This window comes from Oxyura jamaicensis, chromosome 3 (assembly GCF_011077185.1).
Source record: "Oxyura jamaicensis isolate SHBP4307 breed ruddy duck chromosome 3, BPBGC_Ojam_1.0, whole genome shotgun sequence".
Classification (NCBI taxonomy): Eukaryota; Metazoa; Chordata; class Aves; order Anseriformes; family Anatidae; genus Oxyura; species Oxyura jamaicensis.
The window spans coordinates 92,439,727-92,467,466 of record NC_048895.1 but is presented as its reverse complement, the minus strand read 5'-3'; the positions used below and the strand labels follow the sequence as shown (position 1 = coordinate 92,467,466).

Below are 27,740 nucleotides of genomic sequence, written 5' to 3'. Positions count from 1 at the left end.
TACTTATCCATCTACGTAAAACAAAGGAAACTCAGGCAATTAATTTAACGAGAGGGCTTGGGACATGATATCATTCCGAATGGACAAGCCTGAGAAAACAGCTATTTTGAATCACGGCTGGAGAAGCATACAAAACAGTATCCCATGCAAAAAAATCCCTCTCAACTGGGTGCCAGAAATCGGTCTGCTGGAGCCATGCAGTATTTGCCCAAACCTGGAATTAGGCATAAGCAAATTCCTTTTCAAACAGTCACAGAAATGGCAAGTAAAGCCTAAGTACAACATGAGTCGCTGGAAGCAACGCAGGTTTCTGCAGGAGCCGCTGCCTCGGCCCGATGGGCTCCCGTGGGACGGGCACCGCTGGCCCGTGCAGGAAAGCAAAGGGAGGGCTCTGAACACAGCGCTGCCAGCTGTGGTTCCCCTGGCTTCTTGCCCTCGAGGCATTTTAACTAGCACAGGCTGGCCTGCTAGGGCGTTCCCCTGGTTTAACATCTGCTTTTGGTACCATAGGTGTGGCAGAAGTGCAAAAAGCTTTCATCTTCAGAGAACCATCCCCACTCCATCTATCACTTAATTGATGGATGGCATTAGGCAGTCATAGATGCCACCAAGACCCATAGGTTTTAGCAAATTGCTTGACCAACCCTTTGCTCACTCAGCAATACAAAGAGTTAGCATCTTTTCCTCACGAGGGGAGCGGAGGGGCAGGCGCTGAGCTCTGCTCTCTGGGGACAGCGACAGGATCCGAGGGAATGGCATGGAGCTGGGACAGGGGAGGGTCAGGCTGGGTGTGAGGAAAAGGTTCTGCACCCAGAGGGTGGTCGGGCACTGGGACAGGCTTCCCAGGGCAGTGGTCATGGCACCGAGCCTGTCAGAGCTCAAGAAGCGTTTGGACAATGCTGTCAGAGGGTCTGATTTCTTGGGTGGTTCTGTGAGGAGCCAGGAGCTGGACTTGATATCGTTGTAGGTCCCTTCCAACTGGGGATACTGTATGATTCCATGACTAAACGATTTTCTCTCCATTAAGCCTTTTATTCTGGGGGGCTTATTAGCTTGGACACAGGCGGTTACCAAGGCCGCCCCGCTCCCAGGAGGGACTGTCCCTGAGGGGCTGTCCCTGAGGCACCGCCATGGCGGCGGGGGGCTGCCGGCCGCCCCGGGACCACCCTTTGGGCTACCAGTACGGGACGAGCGCACCTCGGCGTGGCTCTGAGCAGCAGCCCAGCGCCCCGAACCCCCCCGGAGGCCCCGCTCCGTGAGGCGGGGCGCGGAGGAGGCGGGGTGGCCGCGGGGGCAGGCGGCGGGCGGGCTCCATCTTTGGCCATGAGCGGGGCGCCGGCAGTCGGCTGCCGCCGCCGCCTGCGGGACGCGGGGAGGGAGCCGCCGCCCGCCCGCCGCCGGCGACTGCCATGGCCCAGGCCAAGATCAGCGCCAAGGCGAGCGAAGGGCAGCAGCAGCAGCAACAGCAGCAGCAGCAGCAGTCGGCAGGGCAGCTCCGGGGCCGTTTCTACCGCTCCACCTCCATGGCGGACCGCTCCAGCCGCCTGCTGGAGAACCTGGACCAGCTGGAGCTCAGGTGTGCCGAGGGGGGACGCGGCGGGGAGGCTGGGGAGCGCGGCCGCCTAAAAGCGGGCTTTTTTCAGGGAAAGTGCCGCCGCCTGGATGGGGTTTTCCAGTCGGGAAGGGTCAGGAGGGGGACCTGAGGGTGCCCAGGCGCTCTGGGGCGGCGCTGGGTGCCGGGGGTGAGGTGACCAGCCTCCCAAACCTGCCCCTGCTCCAGCCGTGGACGCAGGTGTGAGGAGCACTGCGAGGGCTCCCACCTCAGAAACCAAGAGATCTGTGGGCTGCGATGCTGACAGCGCTGCCCTCTGCGGCTTAGTTATGGTTTTTCCTATGGTTTTTAGTTACGGTTTCCTCAATGCGCTCAAATACGGGCCTCATTTCATCGCCACACTGCACCATGCCTAGGCTCCTCTTCTTGCAGGATGTTCCCCAAGCGACCCAGTTCATTTTATTTTTCTTTCCCCCCTTAGTTTGGCCGCGTGAAGGATGATTCTGTGCCTTTAATCATCCTCCTCTACCTCCCAGCTCTCCCTAATTACACCGTGTCCCTTTTGAGGTGGATTGATGCCTCGGTAATGTGGCTGCACCCCTGATTCACCTAGTGGCGTTGCTGTTTCAACACACCCTTTCTTCATTACAGCTGCATATTGATCAGTGGCTTTCACAGAACCACCCAGGACGTTTCTAGGCCTTTCCTATAATTAGAGGAGCTCTGGAAGATCTAGGAGCTGTGTTTTCCCCTTTCTGCCTGCATCGCTTTGCATTATTCAAGAGCGGACTCCGTGTAGTAGGACGTTACCCTTTCACTTAGCTTGATTAAATCTCCTTGAAGTTCTTCACAGACTTCTCCGAATTTGCCTAAGCAAAGTGGCTGTCTGCAAACAAGCCTCGCCGCTCGCGTCCAGGCCTGGTGCGTGAACGTATGATTACAAAACGCTGAGGCAAATAAGCAGCAGACTATGCAAAAACGTGTTTTAAATTTGCCGAGCAGCTCTGAAACAAAGCAGACAGATTGGTTAACCAGAAATTAAGCCCAAAATTAAACTTCCCAGTTTGCTGTGGGTCTTTCAGACGTGTATTTCTATATGCGGAACGATGGCAAAAAAAGACTCAAGACACTCTGATTAAAGGCACTCTGGTTTTATTTCTTTCCGTGTGTATCTAATCAAGATGCCTAATCTGAAAGCTAATTTGAATGCTAGGAGGAAGAGCTTCCATGCTTCTTCCTTCTCCAGCTGGTTTAGTTTGGCTGTAATCCCTTGAGATGTGACCTGTAAGTATAATAAGTAATTTTTTTTCCGAAGTGTACTACAGGACTGTTTAATAAAAAAGACTCAGCCATCGAGTTGCTTGAGGTCAGCTGAACCCCTCGGCAGCCCTCACCCCTTCGGGAAGTGCTCTGCTTTGAGCAACCCTCCCTTTCCTCCCCTCCCTTCAGAGACTGCAGCTGGAGAGGGATGGCAGCCCCTTGAACACCCCTTCTCTGTAGATCAGTGCTTGCTTCATTTGCTCTGGGACAGAAGTGCAGTTTCACAGTTTTGTTTTTAATCCTCAGGCAGGTTTCTTCACCACAGGGACGGGCTCCCAGCGGTAGGAGCAGGAGGGGTGCTGCTGGGTGAAGCCCTGGGGCCGCCGGGCAGCGGGAGCCCAGCAGCGGGGCCGCTCTGTTGTTTGCAAAGGCTGGGACCTTTCAGGTGCCCCCACTGCCTGTATTTGCCCTGCATTGCCAAGAAATCTCAGCAGCAGTTGGAAGCGGGACCAGAGTTTCTGTTCATGAGTCACCGTGCCCCGGTGGCTGTGTTATGAACACGGAGTTCTAGGTATAATGACACATAAGGTAGAAACGCAGACTCCTGCTTTTCTTTTCCTTTTACCCCTTCTTAATTTTATTTTTTCCCCTTCTGTTCCCCATCGGGACAACCCTTCTCCCCCCTATCTGTTCCCGTGTTTATGGGACAGCTCAGCAGGGTGAAAAACCCTGCTTTGTCTTAGCACAATGTGTTTAGCTCTGTTCCGGGGGAAAAAAAGCTGCACCGTCTTCAGGCGTTCCTTATTTCCTTTGAAAATTTATCTTCACCTCCAGCTCACCAGCCTTAATAAGCTATTGAAGTAAGCCCGTAGCTTACCACGCCGCGTTATTGCAGCTGTCTCAAGAAAGCGGGTATCAGATTTCTCGCCTGGAAACAAAAGCACGGGCTGGTCCACCTGTTCCTCAGGGGAATGCTCTCCTCATGTAAATGGTATGTAGGGAAAAAAGGCCCTGCTCAGCTGATTGCTCGCAGACCAAGGCAAATCAGAAGTACAGAGTGGGTTTTTTTTAGTCTTAGGCGATCGATGGAACACTGAGTTAATGTTCAAGGCAAGAAATGCGCTCCCAGTGAAAATGCGACTGGGTGTTTCCCTCTAGTAGGAAAAAGATGGCGTGGACCTGATGGTCTTGCAGTGCATAAGGGGAGGAAGGCTGCCTGCGCCGGGGTCTTCCTCAGATGTGGCGCGGGAGCCGGAGCGAGCTGCAATCCCTCAACTTGATACCTTCCCGTGACCTTTTCTGGGGTCCATTCATCGTGGCTAAAGGTTACACGTTGCCAGTTTAGGTCATTCCTTTTTTTTTTAAAGAAAACTGATCACTGAGATAACTAGCAGCAGGGATTCAAAATCTTACCTTGATTCAAGCCTGCCCAGCATCTTCTCTGCGTGTAGCACTGTCTTCCTGACTGCCTAGGCTTTGGTTTTCTCTTTTGCTCTAGAGCACAGGTTTCTGAAACCATCCTGCCCTGCCTGAGACCAAGGTCCCCAGTAGCTACAGCCGCTCAGTTCCTCCGGTCTTGCCTTTCTCAGCCGGTTTCCCCCCATGTTCTGTCAGAGGACAGCACTGGGACGCTGCCACGCTCAAGAAGTCATCCCTCCCTGTTTCTGAATGAATTTTCACAGGTTTTGATGCCCCTGTGGTAACGCTGGATGGTAATTCCACCAGAAATAGTGCTGGAAACCAAGCGAGGATCCAAGTCGCACGGGGCCTTGGGGGTGAGGCCCCCATTAAGTTCTGTGGGAACCTAAATCCTTCTCTTACCCAGAAAACCCACGAGCCTGGGCGTGCCGTGCTGCCACACGCTGCCTCCATCTTGCCCTCCAGAGGTCTGCCAAAGTTGAGTTTATTTTTTAAGTTTTTTTTTTTTTTAGCTTGGCACGCTGCTAACAACTGGCCAAACTGGACATGTTTGGAAGGGATAATGTAGGACTGGGGGAGTGTGAGGAGCCGCTTTCCTGTCCGTTTCCTGCGGCAGGAGCTGGTGCATCCTTTGCCAGGGTAAGCATTCCTTTTGGCTGCTGTTTATGGAAGCAAATGCACCAGAAAAAAATATAATAATAAAAATCCCAGGGGCACTATGTACTGCAGTCAAAGTGGTTAAAATAATCCCCAAGAAGTAATTGTAGCAAATAAAGCAGTTCTCAAGATTTGTTTGTGTGAGTTTTATAAAGTAATGTCAATCACAGCTCGAACTGCTGTTTCTTCCCATAGTATATTCGACTGTGCAGCATTTCACCTTCTTCACAGGACCCATTAAAGCCCGTGGAAAGCAGGGCTCGATCCGTTCCCCGAAGGCAGACCTCTGTTTTTTTAGTCAGGGCAGTGACATACCTGAGCTGTTGTAAAAACTTTGTTAAAATCAGAATTCTGCCCTTTCAAACTTTAAGCTTTCTGGGGGCTGAAATGGATGTTCCAAGTTGTGAAAATGCCATGTTTTTTAAGGGCACGGCAAGGCCTTTATGAAAATATCGCTAGGCTTCTTAAATTATAAAGTGCAGACGTCTGAGGCATGGGGTGACTCCACCTGCCTCATTGCTCTTACTAACCCGTCCAAAATAATAATTACAAGTATTTCTTCTTGGCAAGGACTCGCTTTGCATTAGCTTTTCCCACTCCTCCTTAGAGCTTGCATTAAAGGAGAGGCCCAGAGCGTGCGCTTTCACTGAGCGAAGCAGAGCAAGCGTTTGGTAAAACAGAGCCACGAACGTGGGGCCTGTGACGTGCGACTCCTTGTATCCGTGTTATCAGTTCCGCCTTCCTTCACCCTCCCTTCTGGCCGCTGCTGTTCCCCACTTTGAGGAGGTCTCTGAGGAGGCCACACAGGCTCTATCCTGCTCCCAGTGGACCTGCTGGTGGCCGTGGACGGGCCGTCTCCGTCCCGCGGTGCCCGGGAAGTGTGGGGCTGCAAGGAGCGAGTTGCCACACACCGGGGCTCGGTCGTCGTGATCCCAAGCACCAGGATGGACAAGAAGCTTTGGTCGGTGCAGGGGCTCTGTGAAAGCACGCGGGAGGGAGGAACCGAAGAGGATTCGCGACGTTTGGGGTCCCGGCCAGGCTTAACAAACGTTTTGTGATAGGCGGGTTCCCTGGCTGGTTACAGCACCTAGGTCTGCAGACCGTGGGGTTCCACACATCGCTTTCAGCACAGCGCCATGGGCTGAGGAAGGAGCCTGCTATCAGGAGGGACATCCACGGGCCTGCTTTCCTGCCAGCCCAGAAATAGGAGCTGATCAGCCGAGAGCTTCATCCCGTGTGAATCACCGCGCCTCCTCCTGCCAGTTCGCTGCATCACTTCATAGAAAGAAAACCCCAGTGGCTGTGCGGGCAGGCGGTCCCGCGTGTTCCCTTAACAAAAAAGGCGTGCCACTGAGCAGGGAAAGCCTTATAAAGTTAACAAGACGTGGCAGCCTTTTGGTCTCTCCCGTTCTCGCCATACAAAGGGGTCGCTGGGTTACAAGTCCCATAGCTCTTGGTGCTTTGCAGGCGGGTGGCAGTGATCCCCAAGGCTCTGCACGTCCAGGCTCACCGTGGAGGGGGACAGAGCCGCGCTGTCAGGAAAACAAAAGATTTAAGTCGGAGCAAATTAGTGTGCTGCTTTCTTTCAGTTTCATGTTTTGCTTGCTTATTTTTTTTTTAATTATATTGTGTCTTGAAAACCAAAAATATGGGAGGAGGTCGTGAAATCAGACTGTACTTCTCGAACTGAAGGTTGGTCTTGTTATTTTTGTGTGTTTATTTTTTTATATTTTATTTTTAAAAAGGATTTTGAATAATAAAATAGATGTTCGCCTAAGATTTTATTTGCTTTAACCACATTTAGGGTAGAGGCTTTCCGTGACGCGGCGTCTGCTATGGAACAAGAGAAGGAAACCCTGCTGGAAATGATCCACAACATACAGAACAGCCAGGACATGAGGCACATCAGCGAAGGTGAGCAGCTGCTTTGCCATCCTCTCTGGGCTGACCCCAGGTGGAAATAGCCCGTGCCTTCAGCGCCGTGGTGAGAACACGGCACCGGCACCAGCCGAGGTTCCTGGGGGGCCTACCTGTACCTGGGGCCCCCTTCTGAATCAAAGCATTTTGAAGGCTTTGATTGCTGGACAGGCATGAGAGCAACAAGGTTTGTGTGGCCTCCAAGAACCTGGTGACTGAGGTGTTTGTCATGGGTGTGTGATAGATGGCTTTCAGTGTAGTCCCTACATCTCTCTCTCTTACGTTAGGTGCCTTAACCTGAAAATTTATTGGTTCTGCAACGGCTTACATGTAAAATATGCTGTAATTTGTATTTTAGGAGGAAAAAAAATACCACAAAATAGAAATCCATTTTTTACTAACCCCTAATTGCACCTGGTAGACAGGAATCAGTTTCCTCTTTGTGGCCTTTCAGGGCGCCGTGCAAATCTCTCGTGGCTTAGGTCCTTAATTTGCCTGGTTTGTTACTGGATAATGTTTCCTGATGATATCACATGCTCACTTCAGTGTGGCAGAGCAGGCATTCTAGCAGCAGTGCAAAAGGATTGCTGATATTTTTAGTGAAGCGTTCTGCCTCACTTCAAATCATAAGACTTTTTTTTTTTTTTTAATTTATCTGCCAAAATCCTATTTACTTCACAGAATTCAGTCTCTGGCTCCTGCTAATCTCACGGATTGTCACTTGTTATTAAACAAAAAAAAAAACACTTTTTTGTTGCAAACTTGTAGTAGTTTGATTGTCTCGATGTAATTTGCCCTGGGAACTACCAGCCTGTAATGCAGACCGCTTTCTTTTTTCCACTTGAGGTGAGAGAGAAGAACTGAATTTGACTGCCAATCGCCTGATGGGCCGAACCCTCACTGTGGAGGTGTCTGTGGAAACCATCCGGAACGCCCAGCAGCAGGAATCCCTGCTGCACGCCACCAAGATGATCGACGAAATTGTCAATAAACTTCTGGATGATTTGGAAGACGCCAAAATCCGACTAATGTCGCTTTACGGCGCGTGCACGTCTGACGTGCCGGCAGGACCCATCGACCAGAAATTTCAGTCCGTTGTGATCGGGTGTGCGATCGAGGATCAGAAGAAAATCAAACGAAGGCTAGAGACTCTGCTCCGGAACCTGGAGAATTCTGAGAAGTCCATCACGTTGTTAGAGCACCAGAAGTCGTCCGTGCGGCAGTCGTGCAACAACAAACAGGATTAAGCTGCCCTCGGGGCCGCGTCTGGCAAACCACAGCGTGGTGGAGTCCCCGTGAAAAGCCCACGGAAGCTGAGAACGGTTCCTGTTTACGAGTACACGCGCATATAGACGCCGCGCACGCGCACCGACGTATCCTTGGTTGTGAGGTGCAGGCATTTAATGGGTTTTGGTAGCATTGGCATTTTAGTTCGGCAATAAAGAACGCTGTCAGGATTTCTTCTATAGAGTTGACATTGCTCTGTTGCAAATTGTAACGTGCTTCTGCTGAACTGTCAGAAACCATCGAAATCTCACCTTTCCTTCATTCTCTTTTTTTTTTTTTAAAAAAAAAACAACTACATTTGTTTTGTCATATACTAAGATTTCAACTTTTCTCTGCTGTATACATCGCGTGTGAAATGGACTTTGGGGGAAAAAGACAAATTACGGCAATAAACCAAAAAAAAAAAAAAGAATAAACTGAATATTGTATTTTCATAGACAGGACAATGTCCTGCTCCTTACCAGTTGTCCTGCTCCTTACTCTGAGGAAGTTCAGAGCAACAAACCTATTTGGAGGTCACAGACGGGACTAGGACCGGGCTCCAGCTTTGGTGCTGTGCCACTCCGCACCTGCCTAGCGAGCTGTCCCTCCTCCCACGACTTACGGTGGTTTGTGGCTTTGTTTCAGAGCTAATAGAAAGGGGACCTGTATTTTATCAGCTACTGCTCATCAGCGTCTGTGGATCCACAGAGCAAAGCGTTTCATTTCTCAGCTGGCAGATGTTATGTGCAGGAAGATGCAATGCTTAACATAGCTTACTCCTTGAGGAAATGGTGTTGTTTGTATGTTTTTGCCTCCCAGTCTCCCACTATTTCACCAAGGGGCACCGTTCCCATGGGGGCCTTGGGGGGCCCCCTGACCCTGGGCTTCTGGGCTGCTGCTTGGAGACACGGCCTCTGGGAGGATGCCGAGGGCCAGAGCCGTGCCCACAAGTGCGGCTCCCTCCGTGTACAGAGCTTTTGCTGCTACGTGCGTGGTGTTCCTGCAGCTCATCCGCAGAAATGGTGCTCCTCAAGGTGGGTGCTTCCAAAACAACCACGCTTTCAGCTTGGGCCATAACTAGTTCCCGAGAGTAATTAATCTTATAATCGTATTTCAGAAATTACTTTTGTTTTTGATGCTTGCAAACTTTACTATGAGAAGTAAAGCTGTTGACTAGTTAACAGTATTAAAGCCCCTAATAAAAATGTACATGTAAGGCTCTCAGAAATCACACTGAAATAGTTAAGTTGAAAATAGAGTTTTGATGCTTAAAATAGTTCTTCAATTATTTTTTTTTAGAGTCCATTACAAGGTGAGGCCAGGAGGGATTTTTTTTTTTCTTTTTTTTTTCCTGTTTCTGTAATCCTCTTCGCTGTATCAAGAGCTAGAAGTATTTTTATAGCATTCACTAGTACAACTGTGATTTTGCTCTCAAGGACAGAGTGAAGTAAGCCATCACGGTCTGCAGATCGACAGATGAGGTATTAGCATAGACCCATGTTGGCCTGTTACTGGTTAAGTTTTTATATCATTTGTTTGCCACTTTCCAAAATCCTGCATCATCTGATCCACAGGAGGGCTGCAATGTATCTGTTGTTAATGTCTTCACTGCTGGGTAAGAAGACACGCTGCACCCATCAAGGATCCCCTCGATCAGACCAATAGAGTAAAAAGACTACTAGACTACGGAGCATTTTGCTGCAGTTTCATAGTTGCTCTTTAAAACATCACTGTTAAAATAACTTAAAATAGCTAACCATAGTTGGCATCCCGCAGATGATCAACTCAAGAACAGATGATAAAAAAAAAAAAAAAAGACTCAAAAGCCCTGTCAGTTGTAAAAAAAATAAATTAAAAAAAATCGGAACACAGCAGACAAGGTTCAGCAGGCATAAGAAGAGAGCTGGGACAAGACACTGAGCTGTAGGTAACCACTTATCTGACCTAAAAGTTCAGACTACAGAAACATGTGCTTTCTCACATTTCAAGTTCTCGCTTCCCTAAAACGTTGCTAATTAATTCCTATTTGGGTGTTAAGCAAGCAAATTGTTTCTCTGCGTGCTAAATTGCATGGAAGAGGAAGGAGCAGTGCATTACTTTCCAGATTCCTGAGATGCCTGGGTAAGAGGCAAACCCAGATGCCATGAGTTCTCTTTTACTTTAGAAAAAAAATAAGCAATAAAAATCAGCAGACTGGTTGCCTGTTTCTTTTCAGGAAATGCATCAGGCCCATTCATGGGCTGTTGATTTAAGCCCTGTCACCATCTTAGCCACATTAATTGTGATTATTTTTGATTAAATGACCATAAAGAGCAGAACAGAATCCGTATTTTCTCTGTGGTGAAGAAACTGAGAGGCAAGAGCTCAGAAAAACGTGTTAGTTGGATTGGGATGCCCACACTTACTCCTTCGAGGGTACCTCAGTGCACGCCGCCTCGGATCCCGCTGCTGGCAGCACACGAACTGGAGTCCGGCACGCACGCTCCTGGGCAGAGTCAGGTCGCACAGCTACAGGGTTACAGCAATTTCTTGCTATTCAGTACAGTGACAAGTTAATATAACCACAAAAACAGTGCGCTGCAATCTGACCAAACAGTAATCAAAGAGACACGCTTAAGTCGCATGATACAACTAATGTCACTGACGAGACCAGCAGAACTAGCTTGTAGGAATATTACAGGAATACCATACACACAATATTCGTTTTTAAACATTTATTTGTCCACTTGGGGATTTACTGTAAGTTATATCGACTTTTTCTAAAAATATAATACATTTACTTGAGCTCATGAAGGTGATAAAAAGTTATGTGTATATATATCTGTTTTAACCATTTAGAGTCACGGGAACTTGCCAATAAGAGTAAGTCACTTATTAGGAACAACACATCTTTAGCTTTGCAATGACAACGGTTTTTCTCCTGGTCCGTTTTTTATTTCTTTGAGCAATTTTAGTTGGTTTTGCTGAACCACATCTGCGTCAGGAAGAGGAAACAAGAACACTCACTCCCTAAGTTTTTTATCAGCATTACCCTTCAGCTGCAAACCTGAGAAGGAGGCTAGCACAGCACTAGGACTCGCCTGGCTTTGAGGTGACCTGTCCAGAACCCCTCTTTGACATGGAACTGCTTCAAAGTTTCTCTTATTCTACCATAGCACCTTTCATCTTAAATTTGTCAATTCCTGCATTTTTTCTTTTATGACTTAGATTAGCTCTTAGGATGCCATATTTAAGTGAGAAATATTTTCTTCTGTCAGATACCACTTGAGCATAAAAAAAAAAATGCACAACTGTTACTTCCTACAGAAATACAGCATGGTTGTTTTGATGAAATCAAGCCTCCTGGGCCGTGGTTGCTCTGTTTGATGGACACCTCGTGCTCAGGAACTACAACTTTAGCCACAGGTTTATGACTGGATTTAGAAAAACGGAAGGAGCTTAGGTACCACTACTGGAATCAGAAGCATGTTTTGTCAGTTTGGTGTGTGAGTTCTCCCAAGAGGGTCCAGCAGTGCAAATAATTAATTGTATTAGTCCGTTAACTGGTAGCTATACATTTGACTAATGAATTAACAGCGTCAAAGTGCATGGTCACCAGGCATGTGCGTGTACCCAGGCACAACCTCAAAGCAGTACGTGTCCAGCTGCTCAAGTCCCTTCAGCACAACATGCAACTACAAAAATGGTGCAAAGAAAGAGTACTTCAGATGTGCTATAGTCCAACCATGAAACAAAAAAGATGATTTTTATGGAAGCATAAAAAAATTAATCAGGCAATTAGACTGACGGTATGGGAATTTGTGCATTTTGACCAAAACAGGTAAGCATTGCCTTAAGAAACACTGAAAATAAGAAAGTTCCAAAATTGTCTTAAGTGGAATGCCTTTTTTTTTTTTTTTTTTAATTAACCAGAGACACAAGCACAAAAATCTTAGTGTGACCAGTCTTACACCCTTGGGGTCTGTTATTTCCAGTCGGAAATACATCCCTAGCGTTACTGCTCCGCACCAAACCATGCCCCACTGGCTGGGAGAACGCCCATTCACTGAATGGATACAACGCGGGAGCGACAGATGCTTGAGAGCTGTACTCTTTAGTGAATGCTTATTTCACTAAGGCATTAAGTTACCGAAGTTTTCTACTAACTTTATCAGCTTTATCAGCTGAAAGCAAAGAATTCTGGCAAAATTTGGATCGTGTATCCAATGAGCTACTCAAGAGATTTTAGCAGATGGCAGAGGAGTGCAGCTTGCTCAGTCTCATGGAAGAAAACTTTGCGGTAGGCGCAGAACTGCACCCCCCGCCACCACGCAGTCAGCAGGAGCACGAGAAGGGTGACTGCAGCGTGGTATTTTAGTGAGAACACCGAGTGGAGAATGGGGGCGATGGAGTGGAGAATGGAGGCGATGTGTATAATAAAAAAAAATAGAGGGGACAATGTGAGTGCTGGAAGTGCAGGCATAGCTCTTCATCCAGAAGTCAACAGTTACTCCCGTGGAGCAGTGCTATGAATACCTAAGGATTCCTGCAGCATGCAAGGAACTCATCTGGTTCACGTCTATATACTAAAACCAGGGAGATAAAATTTACATTTTCAAGCAGAGTACATGCAGAGCACTCTCCAGAAAAATGCCAATTTGGACAGTCTCCATCTTGGTCATACTGGAGATTAAGCACTGCAAAGTCACAACAAAGAAAGAGCCACTTTAGGTTTAAGATGGGAATGAAATTAAAACTCACTCTTGCCCAGTCCTGCAAATATATATTCCAAGATTAAAGCACATACATACAACACTTCAATGCATCCTAAATTCAGCAGGTCTGTCGAGTTTCCACCTACAAAAATTTCTATTGAGTTTTCAGTCCTTAACATAGTGGTTTATAGTGACAGACCTCAAACGCAAATGGCTTCTGTAATAATACAATGTCTGCTGTAAAATATCTAACAGTACGAATGGTCGTTACACATCAAAGATTTTTCAGTACTCTGTACAAAGTTGAACAAGGCAAGAAAGATGTTTCAGACGCTTTTTGAGAAAAATTAATAAAAAATGTTAAACAGACACTGAAATGTAAAAGTTTCCATGTTAAAAACAGTTGTCAAAATTCTTCACGCGTACCCTCTCACCCTACATCCTGACGCTGTCAGATGGCCCCATTGTGTACAATCATAGGTCTCTGCTACCAAATCCTAAGTACCTTTAATCTAAATACCTCTATCTATAAGACAGGTGGGACTCGACTCCATTTATACATACATACATACATACGTGATTAAATGCACTTGTTAAAAAATAAAGGCATCTATCCAAGAGAGAATACAGGAAACATTACAGCGAAGGACACAGTTTTGCTGCAACAGCAAAGGGGACCGAGCGCCTTCTTGCCACCACCAGGCGATGCTGTGACAGCTTGTCAAAGAAACAACGGTACTCAGTAGAAAGTCTAACTCAGTAAACATCAAACGCAGATCTACACTGCTTGTGCATAACTCGCCACCCACTTCTCTCCCTGCAGACAGTGGGACAAGAGGACATTTCAGTTTCCACACTCATTGACTTAGAAACAAAGTAAGTCAGGCTTCCTATAGGAATTCACACAGTGAAAAGTCCTTCCTCCAAAAATATACAGGATCAGTCGAGTCACTTTCACTCTCATACACTGTTTAAAAAACTATTAAAATTCTACATTTTTTTTCAAGCAGCATATTTTGCATTTGTCACTGGCAGGTTTGTTGTAGAAATCCTAGAAAGTTAAAATTATATCATACCATACAAAAACATGTAAACAAAATGGATATTTTTAAAAGGCATGCATGCTCTTGAAGAGGATTAAAAAGTGTTTATTTTTGGTAAATTAGATATCTTGCTTAGCAGTTTTAAAAGCACCGTAGTGATTTAGGAGCCTAAACCCAAATACCTTTAATTTAGATTTGGGCTCTTAAATGTCTGAATCAGTTCTGTAAAATTATTTATATATTTTGAGATTTTTTTTTGCCATGTCTCAGATCTTGCAGAATTAGATTTTCTGTAACTGTCAGCTAATTTTGAGTACGTGACAACATTAAGGAACGCCTCATTAATGAAATTCGGTTATTAGCTGCAGTTTTTGGATCCTCCATAACCTAGTTTACAGTACCTATGAAAAATTTCTTCAAAGAAGATAAATATTTTGTGACACCACTCTGCAAGTTCCTTTTTCATAGATAACACAGGACACAGCAATCAAACTTGGACAGGAACATGAGTATGTTATGTGTTCCATCTGGATATCTATTAGTGTTAAAGACTTACTTGTTCAACCTGTTAAGACTGAGGAAAAACAAACTTACAAAAACATCTGTAGCACAGCATTAGGTAAAAGAGGAACATTTTTGGCACCATCCATTTTTAAATCTAAGCTTTTAGGCCCAAGTATAGCAAGTTAAACATACACAGCAGCAGCTGGGAAAGCCTCATCAGAAATGGAACGTTTTTAAAGGAAAACTTTTTCTGAAGATGCTATTTCATAATCATCAGCTGATCTCCAAGTAATGTATACACTGGGATTTAGCCTAAATATTCATACCAAATGTTTACATATATACCCTAACAGCCATATATAGAACACAAGTATATTGCACTGACAGAACTGCCAGAATCCACGTTAATACCATCAGGCATAAAACGTGACATCTTCATTCTGCTCTTCACTTAATTTCTTAGTGTCTTGGCTAATCAAGCCTAACATTTCCTTTGAATTTGAGTTGTGAGGTTGCTACTTTACCTTGGGCCATAAAGTTATGGTCTGTGCCTATACTTGTAAGTGTTATCCTTACATCAAATGTGCTTCACAAAACCTAGTTCAGAGCTCTGTAAATAATTCCTTCAAAAAGATGCTTGCTTATTTTTTTTAAAAGAGTGCACAGGGACAGACATGGTTCTGTGTTTTGCCACCAGATGTCTCACTCTACACACCAAAAACCACTGCATCAGCAATTTTAGATAAACCCATCATCTATCCAGGATCCCATAGGCACAAGATTCGCTAAAGCACTGGTAAAATACCTCTAAAGCTGGCTTTTTATTCTGTATTCAATTGCACAACTTCATCCAATTCACTGTTACTCTTTTTTTTCCTCCAGAAGTGGTCTAAGGTATGCTGCAGTTGCTGAAAGGACTTCTGCTTTTCTTGGTCCTCTGTTTGTTTGGTTTAAGGTTGATGACATCTCCCCCGTTGAGAGTGCTAGAATTTTGGTTGGGGTGACTTCCAGCAGCTGTGTTAAAAACACCTACATAATTTAAAGACAATAAAAATATTTAATTTCTTCACTTCCTGCAGTATAATACATTAAAACTTAAGACGCAACAGTTACTAATTCACAGTACTGAAAACAAACAAACAAACAAACAAAACAGCCGTTTATCTACTTTGGGGACAATATTGCAGCTAAATTTGAAGCAGAGCCAGCTGGAATTACTAGGCAGGCAGTATTTAGAGCCAGTATACAACATCCATGTAATTGAAGGGTAGCAGATTCACTCCTCTGAGTGTGTGTGCGCTACTAATTGCACAGTAACAAAACTATGGTTTGCTGAGTAATGCAGTAAAAGAAAAACATGAAAATTTTAAAGTTAGAAACTTTGCAGAGAGAAAGGTATGGAAGAAGAGTGAACAAAACCCAAGTGCTTTAAGGAAAATAACAAAAACAGACTCAGGATTGCTTTAAAGAAGGGCTCCAAAAGTTCAGTGTTCCCTCACAAAAGGCAAAGTTTACGAAGACAGATTGCATGCCAGATTCTTTCACAGTGAGTCTCTTCTACATCTGCACTAAGATGAGTAACGCTAATAGTAATTACATTGAAACCACCACCAAGCATCCTTTCTCAAGCCCTTACACAATGTTTTAAAGAATTTAATAAAAGGGCACTTGGCAAACATTAGCCAGAAACTTCAGTATGTCAATTTGACAATCTTGTAACTTTAGATAGTCACAAAGTTATTTTACAGAAGGAATTTTACAACACCCTACCACAGCAAGGTAACAATTACACCCTGTTCACCATCTATTAACTCCATAAGGCAACAGATGGGACCAGAAGCTTTGATGGCACAGAATACTGTCTTCTGTTTTTATTATTATTATTATTTATTGCAGCATACATACCAATCTTGTTACTGCTCGTATGTACTAGCTCTGGTTCTTCAGCTGTTTGTTGCTTGAGCCTTTGAAGGTATTTGTCAGCCAAATACTTGAAAACTGGAATGTTAGAAAGAAAAAAGGCACATCAGGGTATGCTTAAAGATAATATTCAGATCAATAATAAAACTTTCATATCAAGCTTTGCTTGGTGACAAAACCAGATTTGATGGGCTAGGTTTAACACAGTCTAGCAAGTGATTCTCCCTTGGCAGGCCTGGCTGTGTCCTGACCAGAATCCAAATCAGTCCCGTGCCAACCAGATCTTACGGGCTGCAGCACTACGGTCTTGCACGGCATACAGAAACATCTCAATACTGTAAGAAAGCTGGCATATAAATATTGCTGAATGTTCCAATTCATGCAACTTGAAATTTTTAAAGGAATTTAGAAATTATTGTATTGTAAGTTTATTATTTTTTGCACAAAGCTTTAGAATAACAACAGTCATGTAAATCAAGGCTATTAATATAACCTGGAAGGAACACTTTTCTAATTAACTAATGCCACCCTCATTTGTATAAGGGTATAAAATGTCTTATCTAAGAAACTGAAAACTCTACAACTATAGGCAAACTTTCATTTGCAATTAATAACTCATTTACAGATGATACAGAAAAATTTCTAGTTTTTATGGTACAAATTTTATGTTCCAAGGTGAAAGCTTGGAAGAAGAAACAACTAGTATAATTTTAAGTTTGCCTGATTAAACAAACAAAAGTTAGCAGAGACTATAATTCATGTTTATTCAAACTTAGCCCTGAAAAGACAGTGACTGAATTGTATTCGTATTAAATATATGCATTAAAGGTGAACCTGGGAACTACTAAGGTATCACCAGCAGTCAAAAGGCTGACACAGATGTAATTTTTAATGTATTTTATTTAACTAAACTATGAAATGATTTATACTAATTATTTCTTAACTATTAACGATTGTGAATGAATCTGTTCAACAATTTCTATACTGTAATAATTGAACTTCTACATGCGGGCTTTAAAAGCGCAGTGCTTACTGACAGTCAGTAGGACTGCAGAGCCCCCAGAATGCTGGCACTTGTAAATCCTGACGCTACGCACCATTTGTGGAAAAGAAAGGAAAGATGTACACGAATCAAAAACAGGCATAACACGCTGGTATCAAGCAATAATAGCTATGCTTAAAGCGTGCTGCTAGGAAAGATAAGAAGGACTGCCAAGAGAATGCAAAAGCAATGGTATATACATATGATACACAGCGATGTTATGTGCATATGATGTACAGCAGAGGGCAGGACGGACACCTACTGTGTTGTATCTCGTACCTTCACTTACGTTTAGGTCTTCCTTCACCGATGCTCGGTAGAACCGTAGTTTTAGCTTTTTTGCCAGTGCTTCTGCCTCTTCACTGCATAGTAGAAAAAGACTTTTAATCAGTAATTTCTATAATTTGTCAGCATTTATAAATTCTTATAGACAAAACGCTTTGCGGTACGTTAAACACAGCAAGGTGGGCAGACAGTCAAAAACCACCTGATCCTTCATTTCTTTACTGTATCCCTACTATAGCAACGAAGTATTTCACAAGCAGTTTCTTTATGAACAAAAGTAGTTGCTTTTCAATATTTATTGACTTCATTAACTACAGTTTCCCAAGGCTTCTAAGACAGGTGTCAGTGAAACCAAAAGGAAGGAGGTTGGAATTAATGCAGCTGTAGAATCAGAATAGTTACCACTGTAAAGTCAAAACAACCAAAAACCATATTTCTTAACTATATTTTAATAAAGCAGTAGATGATGCAATCAGATGAGTGCAGATATGAATTAAATGATTTTATATTTTTTTGAGAAATAATTTGTGTTAGATGTTAAGGAAAAGCTGAGAAAACATTAGAATGTCACCAAGAGAAATACTGAGGCAGATGGAGTATTCAGAGAACAAACCTAAGTGACATACCATAAATAAAGGGGAAGTTGAAATGCAGTTCTGCTTTTCCTTTGAAGAATTCTCAGTATTCTTGGCAGAGGGAATACAAACTGATTTATGCCATCAATGAGAGCAAACACAGAACAAAGAAAGCCAGTGTAGGAAACAACAAAAAGAAGAAAACTCCAATCTCCCAGGAAGGTGGTAGAAATAAAGCAGTGGAGAATGATCAAACTAATCATGCAGCACTTTCCACACTGTGGTAAACAGGAGTTAACATTTGTTAAGCTGATTTTATGACAGGAATGAAAACAGGCATATACACAAAGGCAGAATAAACTGACAGTAAAATCTATAAAGTAAAACATAGTAAAGAAGGATCAGCAATGTGCAGATACAGGTTTCTATAGAGTCACAATGTTTTGATTAAAATGAGCAATAAAAACAAATTGAAGAAAAGGGAAGCAAAGAATACAAAGACACTTTTTCAAACAACCTGTTTACTGTGTCTTGACCACTCTAGCAAGCCTTTGGTAACTAAACTGGGCAATGCCCAGCAGTTTAACAGTAACTGTAAATTTGTATCAGGAGGGCAAATTTATAGTTTTGCAATCTCTGATTAAAAAAAAAAATCACATCATGGTAGAATCAAACTCCTGATGCTATTCCTCCATTTTTTAGGCTGATACTTCAGAAGAAGGCATGAAGCTAACAGAGTTTTTAGCCTGGCAAACACATCCACCCAAGAAGCTACGCTCCTGTAGTAATGCCAGACACCTGTGCTTCTAGGGCACATTTTGATTCGGAGCCTAGGTTCGATAACCCAGACATCAGAATTCTTCACCAAAACCTCCCATTTTTGTTTGTTTGCCTTTTTTTTAAGCATGTGTATAAAGGGTACAGTAATTGTTCTTCAGAAACATGAAGATAGAACCCTTACTTCTTTATACAAGAGTCATCAAGAAGATCAATCTTATTCTGCACCAGAACTGTGGGGATGTCTCCAACTTCAGTCACCACTTTTTCCTTCCAGGTAGGGATTGCTTTGAAGGACTCTCTGTCAGTTGTAGAAAACACAAGAACACAAGCCTGGGCTCCTAAAAATACACAAAACAATTACAAATGCATACAAATCAAGCAACAAACCAATATAATAATAATAATAAAAAGAATAATATTGAATATATTCCAAGTGATGTGGTTTTCCTGGTTTCTTCCAAAAAATCACACTTTTACCACCAGCTTGTGACAAACCAATGGTTAGAAAATTCCCCAAATGAAAAGGAATAAATTGCCTTATGATTTCGACCATTATATCAATTCCTCCTGATGGCTGAGTCTGGTACTTTTCAAATCATCTCCAGCAAGGTGCACGTTTGCAAAGGAAGGAGCATGGAAAAGGCTGGAAAAAGGGAAAGAGAAGTTTGCTTATTGCTCACTGCTTTTCAGACAGCTTAACTGGAAGCCAAAAGGCAAATGTTTTTCATGATTCGATATCTGTAAAGCATAATTCACATTATTCTTTAAACTACAGTAATTAGGCTTTTGAAAAGCAGAGAAATAACCACAGCTTTCTCTAAAAATTTTAAGTAAATTGTTTAGTAGCTCTTTAGAGAGAATTCATGCTCATGCGGTCTCAGCACTATGATATCCACACACACACAGGCTGTTTTTTAATATTTTTGTCACGGTTTTATTACAGCCTTGGCAAGTAACAGTAAATCCATAGTGAACAGTAACAACCCAAGGAATCAGAAATTCAGGATTCAGTACTTCAATAGTTAAAATATTAGGGAGTAGTTTTTTGACTGTCCGGTAGCCCTTTGTTATCCTCCAAAACCTTCTTGTCTTTGCACATAAACACACGAAGAAACACTGTTATTTAGATGCCTTTAATATATTTGATAATTAACAGTAGAATTATGCCTGCTGGTAAAAGACTAGACAGCTGGTTTTGAGAGTCTAGTGGTATCTTGTGGCACATATCCCAAACTACTTACATATAATATGAAAAAAACTATTTCATCAGTATGATTTTTCTTTTATCTATGAGTTTCATCAAGTATCCCCCATTCCTGTATTGTTTGCCTTTATACTTCTCTGACATTCAAGTACTTCTATTAAATTTCCTTTTATTTATCTTTTCAAAGCCAAGTTCAGTCTACCTTTACCAAAGTTTTCCTACGCTCTTTAAGCATTCTTTCACCTGCCTTTAAGACTTTTCTGGTACAGTTTTAAACAGAGTAATAAGAGCTGCCCTCAGAACTTCAAATTAAGCTCTGCCAACAAAGTAGTAGCAATGTAGTAGCCTTTCATAATCCTCCCTATCTTATTACTTGTGTTCTAAAATTGTTTGTTTTCCCTAATGTCCACATTATGTTCTAACCTGATGTGCTTCCACTTAAAACCCTACGAGGTATGTGTAAATTTAATTATTCTTTCTAAGGCAGGTTACCTTGCTGAATTTAACCGTCAATGCTGAATTTAACCGACCATCTTGCCATCTAGCTTAATAAAGCCTCTCTTAAGTTCTTTGATCTGCTGGAGCGGGAACATGTACAAGGCTCTCACCATCTGCAAACATCATCTTGCTCAGTTTTAAGACTAAGGAATCCATTGCGAAATTTCCACTCTAAGGAACTTTCACTCCATCTCTCTTTCCATCCATTCCTCCTGAATGCTAAAACAGAGATAAGTTGGCAACAGTTAAGTGTAGAGGGAAAAGTTCTAGCACGTTAGTAAGTAAAAAGAGGGTGGCTTACAACAGCAGATTTATTTACTCAATTTAGATGTAATACTTCTATCACGCAGTGGACAGGGACAATAAAAGTAATAGTCAGGTTGGCAATACTGCCTTTAAAAGAATTATGTAACAGTCCCTAATCAAAGTGAGATATTTTTGAGGGCCTTCCAGATGCTGGTATTTGAAGGTTCTTACCAGGAAGTTATTAAAACAAACAACAGTAAATGGAAGTGTCTTTCATCATCAACAATGTCTATCAACAATGACAAATCATACACACTTATATGACTGCCTAATTCCAAGCTTCTGTTGAAGGTTTTGATCACTGGCTTGTAAGTAATACCAGGGAACACAAAAAGGAGTATTCTTCTTGATTCAAAACATCAAATGCAATCTTTCTAAAGGGATGCTTCATCGCAGTGCAAAAGTTGATGTGGCATCAGAGTGCGCTGAAAGATGCTGCAGAACAGGTACCTTACAAGGCAGGTTATTTTCATCTTCTAAGAATACTGCTAAATACTCAGTATTTTTCTTGATAGTATAGACAAGTTTAAGAAACCATAATATCCCTGGAGGAGTTCCAACAAACAAACAAACAAACCAGGATTTAGGCACATAAACATCTCTGGATATGTAGTGAATGACAGTATTTAAGAGAGTCCTGACGGAATCCTACACTACCTCTGTCACATAACTGACTGTGTACAACAACAGGCACCAGCAGCAAAGGCACAGGACAACACCAGACAGGAACACAACTAAAACCAACAGGTTCTCTATGAATGTTTGAAATTAGACTTCTTCTGTAAGAAGCTGTTTTGCAAAGCAACTTAAGGTATTACGGAAAAGGACTCTGTTTTTTTTTTTTGGTGTGATATATAGGGATTACTGCTTTGATAATCCCTATATTGTCCCAACTTGCTGCAGAATCACTGAATTGATATCCACACCTAGATTAATTCAGAAAAAAATTAACAGTAGTGCTGGCATCTCTACTTGATTCAAGTAGAGCATGAACTTGCCAGCTGAGTAGGTCTCAAAGATCCTCAGCAAGCTGTCCCTTCCTCAGAGGCTGTGTAACTGTATTTTCTCCTTTCAAAAGGACACAATGCCTGTGTAATAGGAATCAGGTAAAGAAATTCCTTGCTACAGGTCGATTCTCACAGGGCTTTACACCTCAAACCTATTCATCTCACTCTTCTGTTCCCGTCCTCAGCTTTTTCAGGCTATGACAAAACCACATTCACTACAAAATTGATGGCAGCCTGTTCGACTTTAAACTGAGATCAAAATTCGAGGTCCAAGATATCATCATCCAGAAGCTCTTGTTAATGCTGATGGTCTACCTGCTGTGGATCCTGGCTACCTTGAGTACGTTTATAACTTGACAAACAGGACATCTAGCTACTGGGCTACAAAATGAGGAGCCTGAGAATTTGATGCATCAGCGACTGAACAACAGACTAATGAGCAAGAGGCGTCTTTTCTTTCAAAGAACTATTAAGGGTCTACTCAAGACAACATTGGTAGTTTTTGGAGGGAGATGCAAGCACTAAGAAGTGATCAAATGCTGCGTTGCAAGACCTGTAATGTGAACAGAAGGCACAGGGCTGCTAATGACAGCCCCTTGCGTATTTGCTTAGCTTACAAATGAAGTACCTAGCTGCTTAGAGAATGAATGATTTACAGGATAGAAAAGAAGATGCATGATACGATATAAAAAAAGTAACCAATATACATCAAGCTTCCTTCAATTCCTTGAATTTAGGCTGCTGGACAGTTTGACTCGTTGTGTTGTATGATGATGGGTACGCAGCTCTTGGCTGCACATATTCCCCCGTGCAAAGAAAAGCACATGACAAGTCCACTGACAGCTCCAATTTTGTTTCTCTGCAAGGCTGAATGAATTGGGTCCCCAGACAATGGCTCGGAAACAGACTCTGAAGCATCCATTGTGCCATCACAGATGAGCAACTGATCCCTGCAGAACTGACAATGCTCAGTGTTCCAGGAGAGCACGCAATCCCAAGTGCAATGACAGCGGTCAGAATGACAGGGAGGTGCAGACTTGGAAGAAACAGCCCCTCCCTTGGAGGCATCTTTCCCTTGTCAGCAATAATTCATGTTGAAATCCTTGCATTTACAAAGTAACCTTGACCTTTTGCTCTAAATAAATGTGCTTGCAGACCTGATGCTAAACCAAAATTGCATTTCAGACTCCTAAAATCTCCCTCATCCTTCAAAGTCTAGTGCAGAACAGTCAGTGTCTAACAGCTCGTGCTGTTAGGAGAACCATCACGTTGTCCACACCGGGCACCCACGGGATGATGCTGTTCTGCTCCACATCCACCCCTTCAGTATAAAGGGCAGAGCTCTAACTGTGCTACGCGGGGCATGAGTCATGAGCAAGACATCAAGATTCTTGTGCTGATTATTTTTTAAACCACCAGGTCTGATGGTAAGTGAGGACAGTAAGCGTACTGCAAAGTCCTGGACGCTCTGTGCTTTGGCATAACAGTCCCAGTAATGAGGAGAAAAAGGCTTTGGCTTGAACCACCTAGGGACTGCAAGGCACACAAGAGAACTAAAGGCCAGAAGAGTAAAAAGGAAGCTCAGAGATAATCAAGAGCTACCTTCTAAAATTCATGTGCTCAACTTGTTAGCTGTAAAATAACAGAATGATCTATTTCCACACAAGGACAAAAAGAAACAGGAAAAGAAGTATCTTTTTCCAAAGAAATGGCAACCAACAATTACAAGGTACAACCAGAAATAGTTTTTAAAAAATACTAGTTATCAGAACTATCATGAAATATAAAAAGCTCAGAGAACTGAAACACCCTGAAACATCAAGGCATAACTTAGTTTATCTCTAAATGAGATAATATCTCTAAGATTTTATATCAGAGCAATATATTTTCTCCCAGCCATCAGGTAATTTTGACAAGAAGTGAATGACAGAATTTCTTAAGTCATTTGTATCTCTTGTTAAAAAAGAAAAAAAGAGGGGAAATATTCACAACCACTGACAAATTACATGGAAAGAAAGCCTAAGCATGCGATTTGTAACTGGCTAAATAGAAAGGCTGCCTTTACATGGCTGAATAATATAGTTTCTATTCTATGAAGTAAATACACTTTCCTTATTACTCTATTATGTTAATGTGTTCAAAGCAGTCAGTACCAGAATGAGAATTACTGTGCTTAATAAACTCTCTTTCCAGGATAACTGGTGGATTTTTTCTCCCTTGGATTAACTTGTAAGTGCCTCAGACATAGTTTTTGGAACATTTACAAAGGCACTTCTTACAGAATTCAGGCAATACTTTTAGGGGGAAAACATATCTACAGAAAAGCTAGCAAATACACATCAAAATGAAGAAATTTCTGAACTCTGATTCCAGTTTTCCCAGACCTTTTCCTTATTTCTATTATTGACAGTTATTATGAAGTATCATGATCAGAGTTCCCACCTGAAACTTCAGAACTGCCTTAAAATATATTAACAGTGTATATTGGATTATAAATACAGCACTGACACATAAAACAAATTAAGTTTGATTTTGAGTTGGACTGTTTGAACAGCTCCATAAGAGTTTCTGTGCAGATATTTGCCTTATGTTCCATTTGTTCAAAGGGCACTACTGAGCATAATGCATAAAGTGGCACTTAATTAAGACAAGGATCTTACATGACAGGGAAAACGTTCAAGAACTGAAAAAAACGAGCTGTACTTGCTTTGCACACACGTGAAATAACTAAAAATCTTAATCCAGAGATGGGGAAATATCTTAAAAGATGTGCAGACCAAAACCACCCAACCACCAAATAACAAACATAGTATTTTCACCTCTGTAGTAGGCCTTAGTTATGGCATCAAACTCTTCTTGACCTGCAGTGTCCCATAACATTAGCCTGACGTCTTCATCGTTAACTCTGAAATAAACAACACAGTTCTGTGATTAATACAAAACAACCAACACAGAAACATATCCATCTCTACAAATAACAGTAATTAAATTCAAATTTATTTGATAATTATCAAAAATATTTGATAATTGATAATGGCTCACCCCCACACCATACTATGGCAATAAAACCTCAATTACATTAGTGCTCCTCCTTGACAACCCATATTTTATTTTCATTTTCCTTTCCTCTTCTTCCTCTGTATTCCTCTCCATGAAGAGAAATAACGAGAAATCAAAACAAAACTTAGGTGCCTGAATAATGGTCTTTTTGCCTTTTTAATCAGCGTATAGAATTTATAGATTTTTCTTCTCATTACCATACTATTTTCCATTTTATCAAACATTGTTGGGTATTACCTGCTTATATTACATAGAGACTAAATCCATAGTGTATTTAATTATTTTTCCCAGTTATTTCATCTATATTAGCTCCTAAACTTGTGCAATTGTTTAATCATAAGCACTTCTACTTTAAACAAGAAATCGCAAAGAATATCAGCAGGTGGTAGAATACACAGGAAACTTTTCAAAAAAAAGCTTAGAATGACAGAGGTTCCAACTTTTATTTTGCTTTTGATTTATAATTCTAAATCTTGGTTAGAGAATGGAGTGATATAATTTTAGCCCTCAGTCCAAAAGAGAAAACAACTCCCTTTACTTAGCTTCAGAGACTATAGGCCTTGTGTTTGAAGTCTTTGCATATCTTTAGATTACGACAGAACAACGAAACAGAAGGAAAGGTAAAAATGGATAGCATGACATCTATTTAATACATACTGGATTTGTCTTTCCAGGAAATCTACACCAATAGTTTTCTTGTAGTCTTTTGTAAAAATCCCCTTGCAATATCGCTGAATCATACTGGACTTCCCAACAGCTCCATTTCCTACTACTACCACCTTGATGGCCACCTCCATATCTTCTTCCAACATCTCTGCAGCTCAGGTGACTCTCTAGCTTATTCACGAGTCTACGAAGTCTGTAAATAAAGTAAAGTTCATAAAAATGCTGTGAACAGAAAGCAAGAGGAAAGATGATTTCACATTAGGATTCACAAAAACTGTACTACTTATTTCCAGCTCTTCTACAGACTGTTTAGGTGACCTTGGGCAAGTTATTTCATCAGTCAGCACTTCAATTTGTCACTTACTAATTGGACATGAACAAAACTGCTCATAACATTGTCCTTTCGCTGTATGAATGTACTGTATATTAGTTGTACGCCTGATTCCACCTCTGACGTGCAAAATGCCCAAGTGATCAGTCCAAGACGTACCATGGGTCTGAGGCACACAAGGTTCACTTCAGGCCCTGCTCCCGTACTTGCCTCAGGTGCCGTCACCTCACGCCAGCAGTGATGCTGCCTAACCCCATGACCCATCCTTTGCTCCACTTCTTGAGAATTTGTCTAAATCTGTCCAAAGAAGTGGACAAAAAAATCATCCTCAAATAAATTTGTGCTCTATTATGACTAATTTAGGTTTTGGCACGTGAATCAGAACATGAAAGTATCACCAGGTATGTATCTAAGTATCACCAGGTAATTCAGGAGATGTTGCATTTTTCAAGGGTCTTTTTTTTTAAAAAAAAAAAAAAAAAAAAAGAAAGAAACTGGACAACCCAACTGCCTTAAAACATTATTTTTAACGTTCAAACAGTTAGATAGCTTCCTTATTAATGCTTAATGTGCAAGTTAAGCTAGGAAAGTCTGCACCCCAGGAGCGAGGTGTGCGAGCGGAGCCTGCCAGAGCTCGGCGGGGGCAGCAGCCGCCCTGCTCTCCCTGCAGCCGTGCCCAGGCGAGACTTTTACCTCAGAAATCCGGGGTGGAAAAAAAGCAAAACCACCCGCAACCCACTGTCGGCCGCAGGTTTTTCCCTGAGGCTTTTCAGGCTGCTCAGCGCCCGGCCCCGCGGGGCTGCCCGCCAGGAGCTCGCCTCACGGCGCCGCCGCCTCGGGGCGTGGAGACAGCCCCGGGGCAGGCGGGCAGGGCTCGGGGCCCCGCCGAGGAGGGACGAGGGAGGCGGGGGAGCCTCTCCCGGTCGCCCCCCGGCCCCTTTCCCCGCTTCCCCCCCCGGTCCCTTCTTCCCCGCCGCCTCCCGCCTCGGGTCGCCCCCGGCTCCCGCTCCCCTCTCACCGACCCCCCGCGGGCGGCGCTCCCTCAAAGGGCACGGCGGCGACTCCGCCTCGGAGACAGCGAGGGAGGGAAGGAAGGAGGGATGGAGGAGGGAAGGATGGAAGGAGGGAGGAAGCCGCTCGTTGGGGCCGACCCAACCCGGACGCACATCCCCGCTCCCCCGCCCGGAAACGCCGTCAGGGCCGCGGGGGCCGCTCAGGGAGGTGCCCGCCCGCTGCTGCCGCCGCCTCCGCCTCCCCGGCGCCCGGCAGGGGCTGGAGACCCTTTGCCGGGGTGTGGGGTTGGGGACGGGGACTCTTCACCCGGCTTTGGGGTCGGGGCTGCAGCCCCCTCGCCGGGGTCTGGGGTCGGGGCACGGCCCCACTGGCCGCCCGCCGCCGAGGCTGGGGTGCGCCCGGCAGGGTTGGAGCGGCTTCCAGGGGGCTCTGAGGAGACAGATGGCTGAGGGGGACCCGCGGGGGTACCCAGCCTCTGGCCGCTTTTTGCTTTGCCTCTGTGCACAAGATGTCCCTGGACATCATCGGCCTCCCTCAGGCTCTCACAGTTTTGGGTAGTCCTCATGGGAGGCAGATGGTGTTCTTGTGGGTGGTGCGCTGGGTATCACTCAGAATTTTGGCCAAATGCGTGAGACCTAGGGATTGTGGAATGGCTTGGGTTAGAAGGGACCTTAAAGACCACCTAATTCCACCCTTCTGCCATGGGTAAGGACACCTCCCACTAGCCCAGGTTGCCC

At 43.5% G+C, this 27,740-nt stretch overlaps 2 protein-coding genes across 6 annotated transcripts; one reads left to right on the top strand and one right to left on the bottom strand.

Annotated features, from left to right (window-relative positions):
• Positions 1 to 1,293: 1,293 nt before the first annotated feature.
• BAG2 (BAG cochaperone 2) lies at positions 1,294 to 8,532 on the top strand. The gene is made up of 3 exons (XM_035321719.1): positions 1,294 to 1,576; positions 6,693 to 6,802; positions 7,652 to 8,532. Exons 1-3 carry the CDS (start codon positions 1,410 to 1,412, stop codon positions 8,050 to 8,052), a joined length of 678 nt encoding a protein of 225 aa, XP_035177610.1. The 5' UTR covers positions 1,294 to 1,409; the 3' UTR covers positions 8,053 to 8,532.
• Positions 8,533 to 10,777: 2,245 nt separating this feature from the next.
• On the bottom strand, positions 10,778 to 27,130 carry RAB23 (RAB23, member RAS oncogene family). Of its 5 annotated transcripts, XR_004749417.1 has the most exons (8): positions 27,012 to 27,130; positions 25,650 to 25,851; positions 24,752 to 24,837; positions 19,099 to 19,255; positions 17,557 to 17,657; positions 16,221 to 16,313; positions 15,121 to 15,344; positions 10,778 to 13,584 (listed from the first exon to the last, which is right to left on the bottom strand). XR_004749417.1 is itself a non-coding variant. In XM_035321717.1 (7 exons), exons 2-7 carry the CDS (start codon positions 25,802 to 25,804, stop codon positions 15,205 to 15,207), a joined length of 732 nt encoding a protein of 243 aa, XP_035177608.1. In that variant the 5' UTR covers positions 25,805 to 25,851; positions 26,149 to 26,300; the 3' UTR covers positions 10,778 to 15,204. The 5 variants fall into 5 exon arrangements, 4 of the variants coding, with proteins under 4 accessions (XP_035177608.1, XP_035177606.1, XP_035177609.1 ...); XM_035321717.1 differs by lacking the exon at positions 27,012 to 27,130 and adding an exon at positions 26,149 to 26,300 and having other exon boundaries at positions 10,778 to 15,344; XM_035321715.1 differs by having other exon boundaries at positions 10,824 to 15,344.
• Positions 27,131 to 27,740: the final 610 nt, after the last annotated feature.